This window comes from Anguilla anguilla, chromosome 5 (genome assembly GCF_013347855.1).
Source record: "Anguilla anguilla isolate fAngAng1 chromosome 5, fAngAng1.pri, whole genome shotgun sequence".
Taxonomy (NCBI): domain Eukaryota; kingdom Metazoa; phylum Chordata; class Actinopteri; order Anguilliformes; family Anguillidae; genus Anguilla; species Anguilla anguilla.
In genome coordinates, this window is record NC_049205.1 from 44,191,042 (window position 1) to 44,213,258 (window position 22,217).

At 41.1% G+C, this 22,217-nt stretch overlaps 1 protein-coding gene across 4 annotated transcripts in view; it reads left to right on the forward strand.

The window, feature by feature from the left end:
* The first annotated feature begins 2,846 nt into the window (after nucleotides 1-2,846).
* Nucleotides 2,847-22,217, forward strand: part of LOC118227489 (PHD finger protein 21A-like) — a 79,489-nt gene continuing 60,118 nt past the window's right edge. For 2 of the 4 annotated variants that reach the window (XM_035418003.1, XM_035418002.1), the window contains exons 1-5: nucleotides 2,847-3,314; nucleotides 7,727-7,764; nucleotides 8,543-8,595; nucleotides 12,934-13,032; nucleotides 15,222-15,254. In XM_035418003.1, coding sequence (XP_035273894.1) covers nucleotides 3,241-3,314; nucleotides 7,727-7,764; nucleotides 8,543-8,595; nucleotides 12,934-13,032; nucleotides 15,222-15,254 — 297 coding nt within the window. In that variant the 5' untranslated portion in view covers nucleotides 2,847-3,240. The remainder of the gene's footprint in view (nucleotides 3,315-7,726; nucleotides 7,765-8,542; nucleotides 8,596-12,933; nucleotides 13,033-15,221; nucleotides 15,255-22,217) is intronic. The other 2 variants (XM_035418001.1, XM_035418000.1) reach the window with 1 other exon arrangement.

A 22,217-nucleotide genomic window follows, 5' to 3' on the forward strand; every position in this document is an offset into this window, starting at 1 on the left:
ATGCAGGTCCTTCTTTGGTTGCCAGTGAGAGGCATGATAGTAATAGATTTGTGAGACCAAACCAGATCTGGAGTGTGATGCAAGCTCCAATATCATTTTGGAAAGAGATAGATGAGATGGTAGGGTAGGTTGAAGCACTGTGGGTAAGGCTGCTTCCTTATCCAACAAAGCATAGAAATCTCAGCAGAGAGGGCCAATTAAAAGTTTTGCCTTAAATTGGAGTGAAGAAAATTCCACAGAAGTGTTTGTGTGTGTGGGTCAGTTTTTAGACAAATTACAAGCTTGGGTACCCCTGCTACAGGTTATGAGTGCTTGGACCAGACTTACCCTCCAGTACCACGTAGACTGAAATGACAATGAGCATAAGCCAGTATCTCATGAGTGTACCTACCACCACATACAAGTATCCATGGAATCCTTGGAGCTAGCCCATTGCTGCTTTTGATAGCAGGGAATCAGAATGTGTCACTACTTCAGGATTTGGCAACAACTATTATTGCGAGGACTACCAAGTTTGGATCAGTAGTGGTGCTGGTTGGATCAGCAGTTTTTGAAAACCGAGCCAATAGTAACTCAAGGATATAACAATTCACCCCTTTCTACCAATTTTATTGGCTCTTTCCACTAATTGTGCTTCTGTTATTTGGCATGCCAGTTGCCTGCGGTCGCATCAAATAAACAAATTGTTTCTGTGATGCTGGTATTTTAGCTAGGATATTTGTTTCTCTTTTTTTTTCAAGACCTGTTTGCACTATATTATGAGAAAATAACTTGCCAGACGCATGAATACTTGCTGGAAGACTATTATTATTATTCCTATATGACACATTTCAGCACATTCACAATGCACCTTTTGATTTAGGTGCACTCATGGCCGCGAAAAAGCTTTATGCATATGCTGCCGATGCTATTATTTGTTGTTGGCATTGCAGTATCAAGAAAGATTCACACAACTAGACAACAAGTTGTGATGGCTTATTAAACAGCTACAAATAAATCAGGATTTGAATCAAACCTTATACTTCTGGGTGTTGTGGGAGAACCTGATTGACTACTTGATTAACCTTTGAACAAATAAGTAAAAGTATACATACTACATATAGTCTTAAATTTAATATACATAGTATATGTGCCTGTGCTATAATAGCATTTCTTAATGCTGTTGGATGCATCAATGATTAACATTATCAATCATTATCTATTGAAGAATTTCATGATCTTGGGCCTGGTCAATGTTGCTCTAAATGATTTGTCACATTCTTGGAAAAAAAAACTAAATTTTCTAAAATCTACAAAAGTTGGTCTATCTGAAAGCACTGTCTAGCTTTTTCACCCATGTATAGTTTTCATCATGTGGAAATATTATATGAATCTGTGATTTAATCATGGTACCAATGTTCATGATATCATCAAAATCATCCATTAATTTCACAATTTACTATTCTCTTCTTTTTACACTCAACACATAATGTGAGCTACCACCGAGTGTTAGTTTGTGCCATGCATCCGTACGGTGTTAAATTTTCAGTGCATGCATTATTTTCCTATAGGAACAATATACCCAATACAGATATACAATCTAAAGCACTACATCCGTCAAAATAGAAACCATTTTGTGCGTGTTTCAAAATGTAAACCAAAACTATGATTAAATTTGCCTGATAAATATGGTTGGACGCACTTGTTTTCTCATTCCTTTCCTATCAATGACTAAGATAGCCTAATGCATACCCCGGTCATGTTGCTTATTATCTGTTTTGTAGCCAGTGCAATTTACTTATTTTCTGGCACTGTTTACTGTTATGTAACACACCTGACTCACAAATACATACGCAATTAAATAAAATCAAGTGCAGAGTGCTTGTTTTAGTTCTATCAGGGCGCATTTTTCCTTTTGTGCTAACGTGTATAATGGCAAGGCACACAGCCACGAAGCCGCGGTGGCGAGCAGTAACAGCAATGGATTGCTCCGCGTACTTCTTTTGCACTATACTGAGTTGCACTGAGTTAGCAAGCTACTTCACTCCAGATGAGTTTCACTGAGTTTACATCCGGGTTTTTTCCCTAGGCAATGGGAGTCGTACTACCCCCGTTCCTTAGGCAAAGTGAAATAAATTCGCCGCACCGTCACAGAAAGTAGTTCTCTTTTTCAAACACAATTTATCTTCACGACATGGTCGCCATCGAAACAAACATCATCACTTTTAGCTTTATTTTATAACCACTGTATCGACTGGAGTAGCTACCGATCAATTTTGTGTCTTTTACTCCACAGTTTTCCTACCCCCTGCTCGCTCCCTCTTCCTGCGCGCATTGATATCTAGTGTGCTCAGGCCGGGGGTGAATGAGATTGAAGAAGAGTTCTTGTTTTGTATCTCAGTTTCTCTCTTTTTAGACAAATTAAATAAAAATCCAAAAATAAAACAGGAAAATCTGATCATACTCAATGGAGGGTATTGAAAATTAATGTAATTAAATTGTATCGGGGTAGGAATTCGGCAGAGAGATACTGGGGTGTTTGTAAATATTTATTTAAATAATTTGTGTGTGAGGAGAGGGTGGACTGCTGCTCAAGTGAGTAAAAGAGAGGAGGGTAAGTGCACCTCGGGATCTTTTTTATTATTATAAGAACTTTTATTTATATTCTTGCGGAACTTTAATTGGTTTCGGTAGGGATTTGGCTGCCTTGAAAACAATGCATCTATGTTTCAAGCGTATCAAAGCGGTCCGTAGGCTACTGTTTTTGTTCATTTATCCTTATTCTAGGAGTTGAGTGATATTTTCTAAGTGCATTGCTATTGGAGGGCTGCGAACGTAGTGCAAAAAGGGGCAGATTCTAACTTGATGCCATGCTTCGTGCTCGTGTTATACAATGAAAAAAACGTTAGATACGAAAATTATTGTAAAGCACAAAAGAAATTGGACTCGTTGCTGTTGTGTAATGAGAGCTTTTATTTTTAGTTCACGCCGTGTGTGATAATTCACAATCATTTTTAGCTACTTTCTCCGTTTTTTATTTGTAATTCTTTGTTGCTAGCTAGCTAGATATATTTCATTTTCATACAGGAACGCAACTGACCAGTTAGCTAGGTGGCTAGCTACTCCGAAAATACGTTAGCTGCTACCGAAGTTAATGTATTCTTTATTCTACGAGTGACTGGCTACTTGTATGGAACTAAGCGGATTCCTATTGGACGGCGAGTGTGTGAGCGAGGAGGCAAAACTCTAGCTAGCTAGCTAATGATCTTAGGGCAACTTAATAATCTCTTTGCAGCAAGTCGGGACTTCAATTATTTATCCGTGTGGATAGCTATGTATGTATGCCGTTTTAAAAAGATCGACACTTATTTTGATCGCAGCGTTTACGCTGGCCTATTTCTTTTTATTTTCTTCATATATCGCTAGCTAGGTAGGCCCATAAGCTTATTTTATTGTTTAGTGTCCGAGAGAAAGCTATCCTTGTCGCCGACTAGCATTCCTCCTGAAAAGCAATCTATTGATCGAACGAGCAACGGAAATATTTCTTTGAAATATTTCAGTTAGCTGTTCCCATAAATGTTGTTCATATTTCCCCCATAGTTTTGTTTACGTTTGCAGGCTAACGATGTTGCACAAGGTGGCAAGATAGCTAGCTAACTGTAACAGTTACATTCCACTCTCTACGTTACAAATGTCATTTGAAAAAATATTTAACTGTTTTTAACTAGCTAACCATCTTCTATTTCCCCAGATTAGTTTTATCACATGCTTCCTTTTTATGCGTTAAATTGTTATTTGCTAAGTTCACTTGAGGGACTTAAGCACCTGTTTTGAGGATGCATTCCAAATAGGTTAGTCTGAAGTTTTTGGGGAACAAGAAAGTACTCACTGTTGCTCATAGGAATAAAACCTAACAGAATCTATAAGATGAAACCTGTAATTAGGTTACTCTTTTCTAATTAGGAACAACTTCACTGTTTGCCCATGTGACCAAATAGACTGTTTCAGGGACTGTCTGTTTTAGCATTCCATATCTTTAGTTTAACAACGAAAAGTAGCCTAAATACTTCAAACCTTGTGTGAAAGGTCACCAGGATAACACTGGAGAAAGTGGTCTTATGGCCAATACAAGTTTAACTCTACTGGTTTTTGGTAATTGTCAATTTATTCGATTCCTCATTTTGTCACAATGAATTTGCATCCAGTCCAAAAACATGTTCTGGCATCCAGTACAAAAAAATTAATTTTATTTATCGAATTTTTATATTATTTTACAGTTTGTAATACAAAAATAATGGAAAATGGAAGTGGCACTTGCCTGCTTTTCTGCATATTGCCTCCAATATTACTGTGATTTGTTTAGTGCACAGCATTGCTTTAGGTTTAAGGTTTGTTCATTTATGCTGACTAAGCTGACTCACAATTAACTAGTAAAAGTTTTTCTGGAAAACTGAAGGGACTAAAATGTTCATATATGGCTAGTCGCTGGATGTTAAAGCAATTGCAGTTTAACCAAGGCCAATTAATGTGGCCTTATTTTTGGTTTGTGTTTTGTTTGTTTCTGTGGAACTTCGTCTTGTGTCAAATTTATAATTCTTTATGGGCAGATTTGAAAATAATCATTACTTTGAAGAATTTCAGCATTGAGTACCTGGTGCCCACTAGGCCTGGTTTAGACTGTGACAGGGTAGATGAATCTTGCCTGCTAATCTTGCACAGGTAAAAATTTTCACATTTCACTTGATGGTAAATTTAGACATGCCAGATAGTCTTCAAAATTTTTGCCAGATGAAAGTGTAGGTTATATTGTGATTTAATTGCTGGTTTTCTCATAAATAGTAGCAACCCTTGCATGGTATTTGAATGTGGCCTACATCCAAGTCAAACACTGGATTACCAATTTAGCCCACTTGTTACCAGGCTAACCTTCGTTCAACAAAATGGAAAAGGAAAAAGTTAACATACTCTTTTACTTTGGTATAATTTTGTCTCTGCTAAAATCTTGTAAGGTTTGAAAATGTATTCATGGAATTAGTAAACTTAGGTATTTGGTTCTTCAGGTAAAAGCAAGGTACTGTTCTCATAAACATGGAAGGGCACATTAGCTCTGACAAGTCAGGCAAGTGAGCAACATGTTTTTTATTTTTTATTTTGGCATGCTGTTCCCAGTACCCATTGCTCACAACAAAAAGTTGGTTGCATAAGGGGAAGTTCTGTATATGAACTGCCTCTTGTGGTGTTTAAACACAGAATTACTACAAGTGCAGGCCTCTCAACACAAGTGCCTGAGACCCCTCCTTCACACCCCAGGCCTCGCAGATTAGAGATGCTCTTGTTAGTCTGTGAATGGTTGTGCTTTCAGTGAATGCATCTCACTGTTTATTTTTAATCCTTTAACTAGTTGTCAAGCCTGGAGGGAGGAATTAAAAGTGACTTTTGTTGGTAGGTCAATCAAAGCTCGTGTTGTACCTTCTTCAGCATGAAATGATGAGCGCAGCCTTTACTGTAGTCTAATGCCAGCTGTGTCATTGTAGCTGTCTTGGGCAAATATTGTGATCATCTGATTATTACACAGTATTTTATAACTCAATGGTTCTGTTTCAAATAAGAATTCTTGGTATTGTAACTTTGAATATTATTCAGCTTGAAAATGTGTTCAGATTTATAAGCAACAGGCCTAATCTGCACTATGGCCTACAGTACAAACACTGGAGCTAATTTAAAACCCACGTGAATGTGGAGGTGTCCTTGTTAAGGAGGAGGAGGTGGACTCGCAAATTAATTTTGTTGCAGGCGCGGCCTGTACAGGAAGTGGTCCACAGTATGTGGCAATAATACATTTGCACCCCTTTAAAATTTGCTGAATAAAATGTGGTTGCTTGACAGTCAGTTCTGCTGGTCCAGTCCCCCTCACGTTCTCCATTAATTCTCCAGACATTGATGTGTTGCCGTTTTTTTTCTTGTAGCATGTGGCCAACAAAGTTTATTGTTGGGGTGGAACAGTGTTTACAGATAGGTTATGAATGCTTTATTGTATTCTGTGATTATTGATAAAACGTATAAAATGCTTTAAATGGCTAAATTAAATTACACTTTCCAACTTTCAGCAAGTTTTGTATGTCATTCGAGTGTGACCTAGTAGTATTGCACACAATGAGTAAAGAATGTAAACATGTAACGTTGAATTAGTTGCATTTTCCCCTGCTCTGGTCCCATTTTCTGTATGCCTTTAGTGAGCTGATTGCTAAAAAATTTATTTCAGTTATATGAGAATAATGCAATTCTGAGGGGCATGTTTGCACTATGGGAATTATAGTTTGGTACGGAGACTACAGTGTTTCTCTAGGGTTGAAAACCATTTAAATTTAACCAGTGTGAAACCAAATAGGCCTACATTTTCCATTAAATACATTTGGCTTCTAATGCAATCATATCATTGAGCAGCTCTCATTCAACACTTAGGCTATGTATTACCATATGCAGCAGAGGTACACAACTCCAGTCCTGGAGGGCCGGTCTGCATGCTGGTTTTTGTTCCATCCAGTTGCCTTACCTTTCAGCTCTATAAACTGTGCTGGTTCAGTCCTGTACTTGAGCACAGTAAAATCTTTAGGAGACGCTTCAATTACCAGCTGTAGCTGGTAATTATACGAATGTAAGGTCAAGATATGATTGAGGCAATTTAATAATTAAAATCAGAAGTTGAAAAATGAAAAACTTATTGGCCCTTGTTGCGCGCCCTCGTCGTACAGTAACACGGACGGCAAACCATGGGAGCCGTTGATTACATTCTTACTTTGGACTGTTTTGTTGAAAAGGATACGTGATAAATAGGCCTGTTCTTTTATATTCTGATTCCTGCTCTGTAGACTTTGTGGTATTAAAAATTGCCTTCCCTAAGGTTTATTTTTTAAAACTGAAAGTGGTATTACAAAACACTGTCTTGCAACATTCAGAAGGTAGGCTAGGTAACGCTATTTGCCAAAAATAGCTTCCAAACTCCCCTTACTTGTGCACACTTGCAAAGCTCCTATAAAGCAAGTCGCCATGGTGAGCAGAGATTTTGAACCTTGTTCAGCACCGAGATAGTGTCATGTGAGCTGTAGTACTACTGGAAGTCCAACCTCTGAGGATGTCAGAATTATTGAGCTTCAAAACGTGTTCAAATAAACTGGCATAGGTTTAAGTGGAAAGTAATGGGCCCACATAGCCTATTTGTTTGGTCAATTTGAAGTTTGTTCTCTAGGATTTTAATTTCAGCATAGCCTGCTGTGTTTGGCTGCTCAGTCCCTGGAGACGTAAGATTTTGTTGCAGAACAAGGCTTACGATACAGAGCATTGGACTCTTCAGCATGTTTTTTTACCGAACAGTATGAATATTCATAAAATTACGTGGTTGTACCATTTGAAAGTTTTGGTAAACACTAGTACTTAGAAGGTTAAAACGTAACTGTAGCCATTTACTTTGGAAAGGTTGGATGAGTCCATTGAGAGACAATTTTTTACTGTAGAATAAACATAAGGAACCAGTAATTCACTTGGGTTGACTTTTGTTGAGACTCAAAAAAAAAAAAGGAGGTGCTTTAATATGTTAAACATGCAGCGGTTGTCTTAGGTAGAACCCAGTGTGTTTCCCTGGCTGTGTGGCTCAGCCACTTTCCTACCCACAATTCTGTGTGCCTGCTGAACTGGAAGAGCCAGTGGTGAGTGGTCCTGAGTAACGGGTGCCATGTTTCCTGTTTCGCAGGGCGCTGGAGAGAGGAGGACCAGTTATCCGGCCAGGTGGTGAGTTCTGTAATAGCCCGTCCTATGATTGTTCTCCTGGCATGCGGCCCCAGCCGGAAATCAGGCAAATGACTGTACGGCTGTAGCACTGCCGCTATTCGACTCTCTGACTTCCCACTTTGAATCGCTGTTTATCAGTTACCCGCAACCTGAAAATCACAGAACCAAGTCGGCAATGTTGACCCCCCCCCCCCCCCCCCCCCCCAATTTGGCCAAGCCAGCATTGGCCTTGAAATGCCTAAAGGATTTTTTTCTTCTTTTTTTTGACTTGGCTAAAACTGCCTAAACGTGCTGAATCCCTCTATTGTAAGTGTGTGAAAGTCCTGAAGGGCAGGCCAGTTTCTGCTTTTTATTCCACAATAGATGTCCCACTAATCTGATTGAAGCAGGAAGGATTTATTCCCTTTCTTGATAGAACCCCTCATATTTCCAGGGGTAAATCAATCTCGCGTTTGAAGATACAGCACCCACAAAACCAGAAAGGGCCGCTGCCATCAAACTGTCCCCCTATTCCATGGCATGATATGAAACGAGGCCCCTACAACCAGCGGCAAAGGTGAAGATACTGTGCCTCCTGGATGCATTTCATAATTACAGCCACTTTAGAGCTGTCTTGGGCCTTGAAGGCCACAGGGCTGGTAGAGCGCTAAGTGGATGGTTATATTGTCTGCCTGCTGTGTTGAGAGAGGCATGCTCTCCGACGTGCTGTTGGATGTCTCTCCGTTAGAATATCAAAGTGAGGCGGCAGTATTCCTGACATGATTGTCTTTTGCCACAGCTATACTCTTGGGCGTGAATTGGATGGTGTTCAAAAGTGGAGACGGTGTGAAGGTAAGACGCAGATGGTGCGCCAGGGAATATATGGGCCGTCGCAGGAGACTAATGGCAGAGCAAGACCTTTCTCTGTTTGTAGTAGGCTCGAATGAAGAATGCAGCACAAAGTGCAACAACACTATATTACTTATGTATTGCTTCATATATATCTATATATCTAGGTGTGTTTATATATATATATATATCTGTGTGTGTTTGTGTATATATATATATATATATATATATATATATATACGTATGTGTATATATATGTGTGTGTATATATATATATATATATATATATATTTATATATATACACACTGTGTATATATACGTATGTGTATATATATGTGTGTGTATATATATATATGTATATATACTTTCAAAGCTGACAGTATGTCCTACATATTTGCCGTTCTGTTCCCTTGGTTCACAGTTCCAAGGAATTTAGATGCCAACCAAGAAGCTCTATATTACCCTGTTTTTAGTATGACCTGAATGGTCCTCTTTTTTTTTTTTTGGTCCCTCTGTAATTTTGTGCTACCTTGAAAAAGTGAATTACCAGTTCTAAGCTGGAATTACGCTACACCCAGACACACAAGTCAAGGCAATTATCAGATAACGAAGCAAAATTATGGCAAGAGTGACTGTAGATGGTAAAATAACAAAATGCAAATAAATGAATTCTGCAAAAACACTCTTTGGTGGGGGAAAAACACTCTTTGAAGCTGTTGTGACAAATTGCACATGAAAACCTTCATTTATTTTGCGTTGTCTTTATTTGACATATTCATGAAAGGGTGACACGTGACTACAAGATTTGGCTGTGGATAATACTTTGTAGCATCACTAAAAACAAAGTCAAAAAGTCTTAAGAAGCCTTGTTTCAATAAATACTGATGAAAATTTTAAATCCTTACATGTTTTCTTAGCCTGCTTCACACATTACAGCCTCACGTACAGCCCATTGTTCGTTACTTCACCATTTCTCTGCATGTAAATTCCTGTTGCAGACGACATTGCTACTCATTAAGATCTTGATTGGTTACTTAAATGTATAAATAAAATCTCTATATGTTAGTAAAGCTGTATATGATAACCTTTTCTTTGCACATGAAGCTATTTTATGGCTTATTGTGCGGTATAAATAAATGTTCATTTTAGCGGCTCTCGTAGCATATGCTAACGGGCATAAGGGGCAGCTTCACAGTGTATCCCAGGGAAAACAAGCACACTAAAAATGTAAAATTTGAAGAAAAACGAACATTTCAATAAAATGTAAGTGGTTCTGGGAAGCACCCTGCGTATGTTTAGTTGCTCACGGAGGCTATAGCTTTCAAATGGAGGGAAATGGTGGCTCCTCCGATTTAAACAGAAGTCCTTATTTTTAATTCACAGTGGAGATGAAGTGGCATATGTGAGAATGAAACCGTGTCGTTGAGTAACAGATCTTGGGAGTCCAGGCTGAGCAGCCTTGTGTAATTTGATACTGAACACGGGAAGTGCTTCCTCCTGAAGGGACCGTGAGCTGTTAGCAATAAACGGTACATTTGTTTAAATGCGGGTGAATTGAGAAACAGCATTTGGACTCCCACATTTTCGCTGCACCGCCTATTTAAAAAAAAAAAAAAAAAAATTTCCAAAGAAGGAAAAACACTAGCATAGCAGTGGTAGTGTCATATTTTACAATTACTATACTGAAGGTAGAGCCACTAATCCTGTGTATAATATAATCTGTGAGTGGGTTATAATTTCAAGATGAGGACATTTAATTTATTATTATGCATTTTACATTTTGTGGATGATTTGCAGGTAGCATTTAGCTGGTTTAGCATTCAGGAGAAGACTTAATGTGTGCTGTACCTGCAGAGTAACACTTTAGTTCTAAGTTCAAGGTCCTGGATGTGTCCGCTTCCTTATCCCCTAAGTATTCATTTGGAAGTAGCAAGTGAAAAAAAGTGGAAGAAACTAGTAGGCAAGTGACAGTAAAAGTGGAAACAGGCAGTATTATTTCCTTAGATTTATAATTAAGATTTTGTTGGAAGATGAATATGTGCTGTAGCGGTTGCCAGCTAGGCAAATGAGTAAGTTACTGAGAGTCAATGAACAGTGGAGAACAAAAGTAAGGACAGAATTTGTGGTCGCGGTGTACAAGTAGGGTGAAGGTATCGGTCAGAAACCTGGCAGTTCAGCTGTCATGGATGGAATTCACATCCTACATCGTGGCACGTACCAAAATTGTAAGAGTTCTGTGTTCTGTGCTTTGAAAACAATTTGTATGAAAATGGCGCCCTTGGACCTGGTATTAAGGGATGGGTACCAGAAAATGTGAAATTGTAATGCAAACACACTCGGAACACAAAAGGGAATGAAACCCATATGGATTCACTTTGTGGGTGAGCCCAGCAGATAATTGCCTTTGCATGTTTTAGCTGAAGACGCGCATCATTCAGGTGGGACCCTTTAAAAATCAAATAAAGGGTCTGTGTCCTACGGGAGAGGGACCCTCTATTTAATGCTTGAGCAGTGTCAACATCCTGTGCAGCTTCGGTGAAATACCCTGCTGTATAAATGGGTATCACTTTTAATAGTTTGTTTGTTTGAAATGAAATGGAATGATTCATTAGGAACTTGTGCTTGTCAAAAGTGATTGAATTTTATTTTTGGCCCTTGTAACAAAGTCCAAAGGGTTTTAGGGGTGTGCGTCTGTGCTCCTGTCTTAAGAGTTCCTGTCTTCCTGTCTCTCGTCCTGCCAGTTATTTTTGGATTTTGATCTAAAATTACACAAATGTTGTCCAGAACCCTATCAATTCTGCTCAGAAGGTCATCAGAAGCTGAAGGTCACTCATGTTCTTAACTAAGTTTGCTAAAGCACTGCTTTGTTGTAGTGATGAGCCCTATGGTCTAGTATTGAGTCTTGACTGTTCCCTTGTGGACCGTCGTCAGCAGCGCATGGGGTGGCACGTGATTGGATGTAGCATTGTCCGGGAGGCAGGGTTTCATTCCGTTCGACTGTCCCAGTCTCATCACTGAAGAACGACTCCATATCAGTCAGATTCACACAGTTAATTACATTTACTCAGAAAAGGCCTCACGGTTTCCTATTTTTAAAACAGGGAAATAACCTAAGAATTGCAGTACAGGTGCTTCTAGGGGAAGAAGGGTAAACTTTGGGCTTCTTATTTCTCCAGTAGACCCCATTTGTAGTGAAGTGAATGGTTATATCAGTATATTATGGTGAATATTCTTCATAATATTTATCATCGGTCAACTGGTCAGGCTCTAGTATGCATACAACTGAGAATATGCGTTCTGTCACTGTCCTGCTGTTTGTTGTGCTTACACAGCCCGCCGTGTGGCTCGCACCTCTAGTCCAGTGTGGGCTGGGTTACAGGGCAGCGCAGTGCCAGTCTGTGGCCTGCCAAACTATACAACTGTATATGTGCCAGCAGCAGCAGGGATGCAGTTTGCTGTAAACCTGGAGTCTCTGGGCGGGGTGGAATTAACACTGTGGGCAACAGGTGTTTGTGCTTAATGTTCTATTGAGAAAGAAAATCTCTCCTGATGATGTCACTTCCAGTGCAGTAAGAACTTGTGCGTGTCATTGCTGTAAAAAAGCCAGTTTTTCTTTGTGAAAATGTCATGCATGTACTTGGCAGAGCGATGTGCTCATAGGGTACTTTCTATTTTTGCTAATCTTACGTGCAGCTGTTTTTAAACTATTCATGAGGTTATGCTATGTCATCCTGACAAATTGTCACTAACAACTTATAGCCAATCATATTCTTTGACAGTAAAAGAAAAAAACACTGTGATATAAATCCATTTCTGATTGGCCTGTGATCCAGGAGGGTTTTTGGTAAATACGTGTATTAGGCCTATTTACGTGCAGTTAGTAGATGGATGGAACATATCCACTCTGGTGACACCCAAAGACTGTTATCTTGAGCCTAGACCCAAACGTTACAGGCTATGCTTCCGAATGATTGTATGATTGTTAATACCTGACCTTGGCATGAACACGGTGTTCTGTGCTTCAGGTTAATGTTCAGATTAAGCCACTGCAGGTGCAAGTCATAAGAGATCCAGGGAGGTGCTTTGGTTTTAAAAATTTTTTTTTTTATCCTCCCTCTAATGGTGTTTCAACCAAAAGTGTCTACCTGCATTTTCCTGCCACTGTTTTGAAGTCCCTGGAAACAGTTAGATCAACAGTAATGGTACAGTCATCAAACACAGTTACTGCAAACAGAGATTCTCATAAGTATTTAACATACAAGTATTTAACTATATAGATTCTTTTGCTTTTTTGACAAACATCTTTTTCTTCTTCTTTCCCTCCCCTGATCTCTGAACAGGCTGACGGCTCTCCAGGACTGAGTTGCAGACAGAAGTTATTAATGATGGAATTACAAACATTACAGGAGGCGCTGAAAGTGGAAATACAGGTCCATCAGGTAGGTAAATTGCCAAAGGCTTTTCTTTCCTTTTTTTCCCTCTTAGTATTTGCATAATTAAGTACTGTGGAAAAAACAGCAGTGTGTAAAAAAAGAGGGAATGCAACAGATAAGCCTTGTCTGTGCACGCGCGTGGCTTCTATGGTCCAGTTTCTTTTATGCTTCAGTCCCGCCGTTGAGCTGGAGCCAAACTGATACGGCTCCATTGTTTTTCCATTGTATCGCTCACAAATAGAGCCGTGGCGCATTCTGTCAAGATGAAGGCAGACCCCTAACCAGAACAAGATGGCTGTCTGGTCCCAGTCTGCAGTCCAAAGCAAGAGAACTAGACTTACATTTTCTGCATGGTCTTTGATATGGTCCATGATATTAGTATCATGTTGTTCCTATTGGTGATTTCGGCACCGATACTTATGGGAGATGTATACAGCTTACAGTGCAGCTCACATCCAAGTAGGCCTCAACAATGCTAGAGGGCTGATCTGATGTGCTGTATCACAGAGAAGACCGAACCACCAGGAGCCTGAACTGAGTTAGCCAGCCTGGTCACAGGTATAAAGTTGAAAAGGGGTATAATGAGCCTGGTCTGGTTCCCGCTCTGCAGAGGGAAGGGGTATAATAAGCCAGCCTGGTTCCAATTCTCCAGAGGGAAGGGGATATAATGAGCCAGCCTGGTTACAACTTTACAATGGAAAAGGGATGTAATGAGCCACTGTGGTTACAGCTATACAGTTGGAAAGGACTGTAATGAGCCATCCTGGTTTAAGCTTTAGAATAGGGATAGTCGTATTGCATCTTCTCCAACCCGCAATGAAACGTTATGCCGCATGGTCCATCCCTTCTTAAAAGGCTGGGTGTCATACAACTAAAATTAATATTTGCATAACTGCCATTTGAAATGTAAAAACCCTCCACTTGGTTGGACTCAGAGTGTAAAAGGTGTAGATCTGTACAGGTACCCTTGAAAAAAGTTTTTGCCTCTGATTTCCCAGTACCAATCATATGCAGACATTTAAGTCCCTGCCACTATTTAGTAGGTGGTACAAAGGGCCCAGCTGAGTGCGGTGCATGCTCATCCAGCTGGTGAATCTGACGGACCCAACAAACTTTGTGAGCTTCCAGTGAAGTACCTGACCTCAACATTTAAAAAAGGGCTAAATATTTATAAATAGCCTTCAGTGCTACCTGCTTATTATTCATTTATTTATTTAATTTACATTTATTTCCACTTTTTAAAAATTAATTATTTCATTGAATCAGTTTACATGAATAAAATAGTAACCCAGCACACATTTCTGTTTAGTTTTTTATCTTTTAGTTTTACATGCAGTAGAAAATGTTTTTGCAGAACTTGCTGGGTGTGCCTCTGCTCTACCCTGGATTTGTGCTTGGGCAGAAGCCAGCAAACTATCCTGCATCTAATATATGAACACATGAAACGGCTTTTTAAATGTTGTTTTTACGGTTTTAAATTTCCTCTCATTTGTCAGAAAGACTTATTCTTTGAAAATAAATTGGAGCAGTGTCGGTTAGCCAAGCTTTTGAGGTTCGCTTCTAAAGAGCAGTTTTTCGGAATTTTCTGTCAGGCCTCTCAGTTTGTCATGCAACACAAAGCTCTGTGAAAAACATGTGAATTTGCCGAACAGTACTCCAGCAACATTACGATGTTATTATTTTTAAATGACTTGTCCATTGACTGGCTATCTCGGCTGCGATCGCTTTCTAATTTTCTCTGTCGGCTTGTCCTGTGCATGCATTCATTTTTCACCCGCTGTGGTCATGTAAGGTGCTTGTAGTCAGAAGCGCTGAATGCGCCTTTCAGAACGTGTCATGTCAGATTGGATACGAGCGGCCCTGTGACTGCGGCCGCGTGGGGGAGGGGCGCGCGCTCAGCCCCTGCAGTGCACAGCTGCGCCTGTAGGGGCCGCTGTTTCTACAGGCTGCAGTGCTTTGTAGTGGAGTTGTGGGCCTCCTGTGAGTGTGATGCAAGAGGAGCTGCAGGACTAAAAAGGAAAATGAAAACACATTGTTGGTGCAGACTCCGTTTGCCGTGTTTCACTATATTTTACTGCCTCATGTAAAAATCTGGTTCTCAAAAAAAAAACACTCTTCTAATTCTGATTTGTGTTGTTTTACTTTCTCTCATTTGAAATTAAATCCAGCGTGTTCTTGTGTTTCCCTTTTTACAGAAACTAGTTGCCCAGATGAAGCAGGATCCACAGGTATGAATTTTCATTTTTAAAAATCTGTTCTTTTTTTTGTGAAATCACCACTCGGTTTACTGCTGTGGCACCCTCACAGAAGTTCCAGTCCCACTGTGGCTTTGTCTGTACTCGCCCAATGCATTAGTCTCTTAGCCGCTGACACTTTTAAATCACACAGTCCGCACAGTGCTACAGGAGAGGAGCTGTACCCGCCACGCGTCCCTGTAGACGGGTGTGTCCCCTGGCCGCTAATGTTGCGATAAACTTATGGAGCCTGGCTGATTCAAACTTACCTTAACCCTGCAGTACAGGTTCCTCCCACCATTTTGGTCTTTGTGTGGTTCATGCTCCAGTTATACCGCTCTGCGAATGTGATCCACTTAATTACTCAATTGCTAAGCTATACTCCATTTCATCCTTGCCGATCTCCGACCAGCAACATGCACGACCAGCGCATGACCCCCTTTTGCTGATTCAAGAAAAAAAAAAACCTCACAAGAACGAGGGCGGGGCGGTGGAGCCAATGACTCGATCTGCCGGCGTACTGCCTGACACGTGTAGCGCGGTTTACATCTGCTCACAAAATCAAGGAGGCGAACGTTCATTTGCGGAGATCGGTTAGCGCTAGCTTCAGTGGGCGCTGCGGTTCCTCGCGGCTCTAATAACCGAAAGGGGGTTTCTGCCTCAGCTCACTGATCGAAAACGCGCTGCGCCGCGGTCCAGGCGTGCTGTAGCACGATCTATAAATGCCATGTAAAAAAAATAAAATAAAATAATGACCTAATAAAAGGCCTTTTCATTTCAGATCTGTGTGTCATCTTGTACGGGCTCCCCCTAGCATCTCCCATAAAATGTTTAGGCAAACAAAATCAAATGAAATAAGCCTCTGTTCCTCAATGAGGCGGCTGGAAGAAAGGTTCTCTCCGCCAGTGAAAAATGTCATCCGCTTGTACGGTGTGACAGTCTGAGAATGAGCACGAAAAGGCACCGAGTCTGAACATCCCCTGTCTGCCCTGTCAGAACGTCTCAGAGGCAAAAAAACCTCACAGAATGACACGGGCTGAGAATGGATCTGAACCGGCGCCGCTATTTAGAACGCATTAAAGATGTGAAGGAATTGCCTTTAACACTGGACAGGTCTATCAATGAGAAATGTTCCTGTGTGATTCCCAAATCTCGAGATTACACATGTAGAGCTGCGTTCGTGTCTCAGAAGTTCATTTGGAAGCCACAGGTGTTTGGTCGTATGTTTAGAATGTTTGAAATCCAGCACCGTGACTAAATGTTTAAATGTGCTAATTGTATGTTTCATTGAGTGGACAGTGCTGCCATGTGGCCAGTATATTTTGTGAAAATCGGTTTCAGCATCGCATTGCGATTCATGTGCTACAAATTGCTAAGCAAATCTTATGAATTAGGGTTTTATTGTATGCTGCTGTTACTATTGTATTTGGTTATGGTCAATTCCATAAACAAGTGTGGCTTTGTTCATCGATAATACATCTCTGAAATGTGCCCGCGATTTCTAAATATGTTCTCTTTAAACAAATTCCATTCGAGTACATTCCGTTTCTGTCAACGTACTGCTTGTGGGATTAAAGTCTTCAGGGTGGGATGCTATTCTTGCAAGCGGTTTGCACTGTATCGGGTTGTTAAATAGATTTTAAAAGCAGCACAAGTTAAATCCAGGGTTTGTCTTTGAGAGTTCATCTGCAGAATGCAGCAAGCGGTGAAAGGTGCCATTTTCAATCAGAGCAGCCATACAGGACGGTTCTTGGTTCACGGTGTACATTTAATAACCAAACCCTCCTTTTGCTTTTATAATGTATGCAGACTTTCTCTAGGGGCCCTCTACAAGCAATTTATGTGCGTTTTATTGTCAGAATGGGTCTGAGGTTTTACTTAGGTGTAGCCTTTATTGTTTAGGCAGATTGACTGATGGCCTTCTACTGGTTATGGTTTAATTGTGAAATAAACCTTATTGTATGTTATTTTCGCACCCAGACGAAATGTGAAGTTATAAGGTGTAGGCAGCCGTGCTAGCATGTCTTGTCTCTTGGCGTAATCGCAGGACGAAATGTGCTTTTTAAAAACCAACACTGTATTACTTCTGCATTTTCTCTAAAATTAGTTTGAAGAATAAGGCAAGAAAGGTTGCAAGCAATGGGAACGTGTCATTTCCTGTGCGAGAGCGATGTTTCGGAGAGTAAAAGCAATCTTCCGAACCGCGGGCTTTGATTTGCATGGTGACCTGAAGCGGGGCAGTGTTGATTACGCGGCGGAACCCGTGTCAACAGGGAGACGCGTCTGCCAGACGTCTGCAGAACCCCGCCGGAGCCTGCGCACCGTACACAGCCCGCGGCAAATTTAGACGCTCCACGCCGCTCGACCGGCTCCCTAACGTCGGTGCAAAGACCTCGGGGCCGTACTCGTATGCTGCCGTAAGCCTTCCGTGCTGCAGTGCATAGTGAAGTACCTGTATGAAATCACACGCTCGTTTCTTACGTTTGACTCGCTGTCCACTTGCGCAGATCGGGTCATACTGGAACTGAATCCTACGGGATTCGGTGTTCGAATCCCCCGAATATAGCCTGATGTGCAGTTCTGTGATCAGGCAAGCATGTACACAGAGATGGGAGTGCAAATGGAGCAGATCTAAAGAGATGACCTATAGCATATATTAAATACAATGTCTTCTGGAAAAGGGAGAGACAAAGGGTGAGTTTCATTTAGATTTTTGAATAGGAAAGGGCGCGGTGGCTGACATCAAATGAATTGAGTCCTGTCCGTAATGATAAATGATCCATTGGGTACAATAGCGCTGATTTTGTTGGTCCTATAGCATGGGACCACGGTGTTCTTCTGCAATTTTATGCAAGAAGGCCTGAGCCCTCACCGGGTTTTTCCTGGCTCAAAATAGGGCTTAGGTGGTGACCTTGTGTGACAGCGACTGCGGTTGGCCTGGCTTTATTGCCCCCATAAACTCCACACGTCGTCCCCCTATATTTAGCTATATCTGGAATGTAAAGTTGTGGTCTTCAAGAGACCACCTCAGTGCATTGAGATGTAGGCTATAAAAAATAAAATGCATGGAAAAGATAAAAGAAATTGGAGCAGTTAAAATATTTATTGAAGGGTTACATATTGTAAGCGCCAGAATTGGGGGAAAATACAGCCTACCCTGAAGGATTTATGCATTGTAAAGGAGTCGTTCTATAGTGGCATCTGGAATTGACATGTGTTTTGAAATGCATTTCATTTTTGTAATTCAAAACTTAGGGTGCAATATTAATTAATCCTTAAATTTAATGAATCCACACAAATGCCAGCTTGCTGTATTTAGATAATTTTTATACATACGCATGCTTGCACCTTACTTATTTTTGTCAGTGGTGTTACTTGTACTCTGCACAACAGGCTTTTCAGAATTTTATTTCTCAGTTCAGTCTGCACAGTGTCAGTTAATGCTGTAGAATCCACTTAATTGCATAACGGATTATCACATAATTTGGGTATTTGCTTACAATTGCTAAATCCCAATTTCCCATTCATTCCATTGTAAAGAGACTGTGTATTTCTGTTGAAAATCACGTGAACTTGAAAGCGGTCAAAACTTTAAGAACTTTTCATGCACAGCGAATCATTCACGATGAAATTGTACCAATAAATTCGGGGACCGTTTCTAATTGTTTTAGAGGTTTATATATATTATATATTTATTTGTTTATTTATTTGCGAGATTTCTCCTGTAGGCGTCTCAGGTGGCCTGAACGAACATATAGGCGAACCGCTTAAGACATTTCAATGCAGGATACTCAGCCAGTAATTTTATGCCTCCGCGACGGCACAGCCGTGGCCGGAGGCATTATGTTTTCTGTCCGTCCGTCCGTCCGTCCGTCCCGATTCTCGTGAACGCGACATCTCAGGAACGCCTTGAGGGAATTTCTTCAAACTTGGCACAAATGTCCACTTGGACTCAAGGATGAACCAATTTGATTTTGGAGGTCAAAGGTCAAGGTCACTGTGACCTCACAAAACACATTTTTGGCCATAACTCAAGAATTCATATGCTAATTATGACAAAGTTTCACACAAATGTCTAATAGGAAAAAATGATGAAGTGATGACATTTTATATCCCAACTGGCTACTGATTGGTGGAGGCATACAACCGCGAGGCGCTATTTCTAGTTTTTTATAATTCTTTTTCATAGTGTTTAATGCTTTAATGAAAAAAAAGGCTAATACTTTTTCACAATTTTCTGCATATTGTATTTAAAAATGATGAAGAATGTCATAGTCAATGAATACTTGTGAAGATTCTCACATTTTGAAGAACTTTTATTGCTTCTGCGTTGACTAACATTAATTACACTATGAAAGATGTCTTGTGGACCCTGGTGCCAGTGTGTCTGCTGGACAGAAAGGTGCCTGGATCTTATCGTGATTACAGTGGTAGAATAGCGACCGGGAGTGAGAGATTAGGAACTACTCAGGTCAGCAGACGTGCCAATTTAATCACATCAGGACAGCCAATGCACTGCAGCCTAATTGATAGGTGTCACACCTAATTGATGACGTTCGTGTGCTTTGTCACTGCTGGTATTGGATTGAAACCTTGTGCGTTACATTGAGTTCCAGAGATGTCCTTTTTTTTACCTTGCTGCCATTAAAGTTTTTTTCCTTTTTAGTTCTACAGTGTTTCCCCGTAGCCTCTGGCCCTTCATCTGATCCCAGGTTTACTGCACTGAAGCAGCATTTTGGCTGATTAAACTACACATAGCTGCTTTTCGAATGTGCTTTGAGTGAGCTTTCTGCTGCTGCGCCAGATTTCGTCGCCCGTTTTGTGCCCAGTTTACCTTCAATCAGGCCCTCGGCACCCCTCCCCCAACCACCAGCATTGTCACTTCTTGCTTCGATGGAATTATCTTCCTGTTGACCTTTCGGGCTCTCTTCAGCATTTTCAAAAATGGGTCTGAAAGAGAAATGGAAGAACGCAGGAGTGTTTATTGCAAAAACCCGTTTCTTAAAGACATCATTTTTAAAGAACGCTGAGGATGATTGGAGCTTCACAGAATAGGGGAATGTGGATAATGAAAATTAAGGGATTGGAATATCTCTTCCAGTGCTAAGCCCATATCTTTCAGCCAGTTTCTGGCATCTAACAAGTCTATCCTATTGTTGCTTCATTGTCAGATGAAATATTGACTGCTCGACAGTTTCCTGTTCTTCAGTTCCCTTAATGAAGAGAAAATACCCTACAGATTTGCCTTCAATTTTTTGGACTGACAAGCATGTTGAATAAAGTCACGTTTTGTATTGGTCCTTTCAAAATTGAAAAAGTTTTTACAGTACTTAGCCTAATAAAATCCGTCTATGGCTTTACTAGCATGCTTTTATTTGTATTCATAGTTGTATTAATAAAAACCTGTTATGATACTGAACATGATTGACAGCCTGCCTGTCTCTTGTGGTATAAATGTGATTTTATTCTACTTTTAGGTGCACATTTTAAATACTGCCCTTTCCTGCTATCTGCGTTGTCTTGGATACAGCCGAGAGACGATAGTTGTAATAATAAGGGAGAAGACCACTCACAATTCATTTTAATTGCCATTATTTGCATTGGCTCGTGTTAGCAAGGGCGTATGAGGAGATGAGGCAAATAGATTATTGAATAATTGATAATTGTCAAATAAAGGAGGAATGCATGCATGGGAGCGAAATGCATTTTGTTTGTGGATCATACTGATTATGCTAGCGTTTTCCATCTGACCGAGTCTGTACGGTTTAGGATATAACAGGCTTTAATAGGCTTGCCTGCATGTTGAAACGTAGCGGGCCCATTCCACTGATCCCAAAACATCCTCCTGGCTCTTTAGATCCACCTGGCGGATGAGGGATGCATCCTCCCTCCCCCACCTCAGGGGATGAGACATTAGTGATTTTTTGGGGGGGTAAATTATGGGCAATCCACATTTGTCCATGAGAGAGTGCGCCAAGGAGACGCTCGCACAGAAGTTATAACATGAGATGCAATTTCAGATCATGCCGTAATCTCCTCGTTCTCTATAGGAGAGTGCTATTTTGTCATTTTCCTTAAAAATGTCTTTCTTTATTGGAACGACCTTTCGTCCCCATTTTTATTTTTGTTTTTAAAAGGTCTTTATGGTGATTGTCAGACCGCCCCATCCATGCAGTGTCACCCTGTCAGTCAGGGAGGCTGCAGATTAGCGCTCGCTCCTCCGAAACGTGTGCGCCTAGCCACCACTTCTCACTCTGCAGCCCAAAAGCCGAGCGACACAGTCATTACCCTCAAGGGTTGCACCGCTTGGCGTAGCTTAGCATGGAGTGGAATAGAAAGGGAACGAAGGTTAACTCTTCTGCTTGCACTGGTTCTTATTACTGCTGCCACCATTGTGGTGAACCGGCCCTGAGCCAGCCTTTTGTCAGGCAACGGACCGAAGATAAGGCGAGGAAATCTGACGCATCTGATCTGTTTGGTGGTTTCCAGCGGTCTACAGCCAGAAGATGCAGCCATTAAGACCTGTGAGGGCCTGCCACTGCCTTATCTTCACTGGCCCACCGGACAGCCCCATTCCTCTGTTCACAGGAGCTTTATACTGAGGCCCAGGAATAGTAGCAGGCGCTAGCCAGATCCTCCCCCTGTGCTGCCCGTGTAGCTGCCCGGTACAGTGCCCAGTGTACAGCGAAGGTTAAGACCGCACTTTTGGCTCGCGGTCCCGGCTCCGAGTCGGACCCCTGGAGCCGCGCCAGTTTAAGTGCTTCCAGTCTCGGTTGTCAGGGCATATGGTAGTCCTCCGCTCGACCATACCGAGATACCCTGCCGTTGGAAGAGGAGGCTAAACCCGTGGCCCGTGTCTCCTGTTCAAAGATTTGGCAAACCCTTGAGTTTGACACGGTTTCTGCAGCAGAGGGCTGGAGAACCGCACGCCAGGCCCTTATCTACACGGTCACAGCC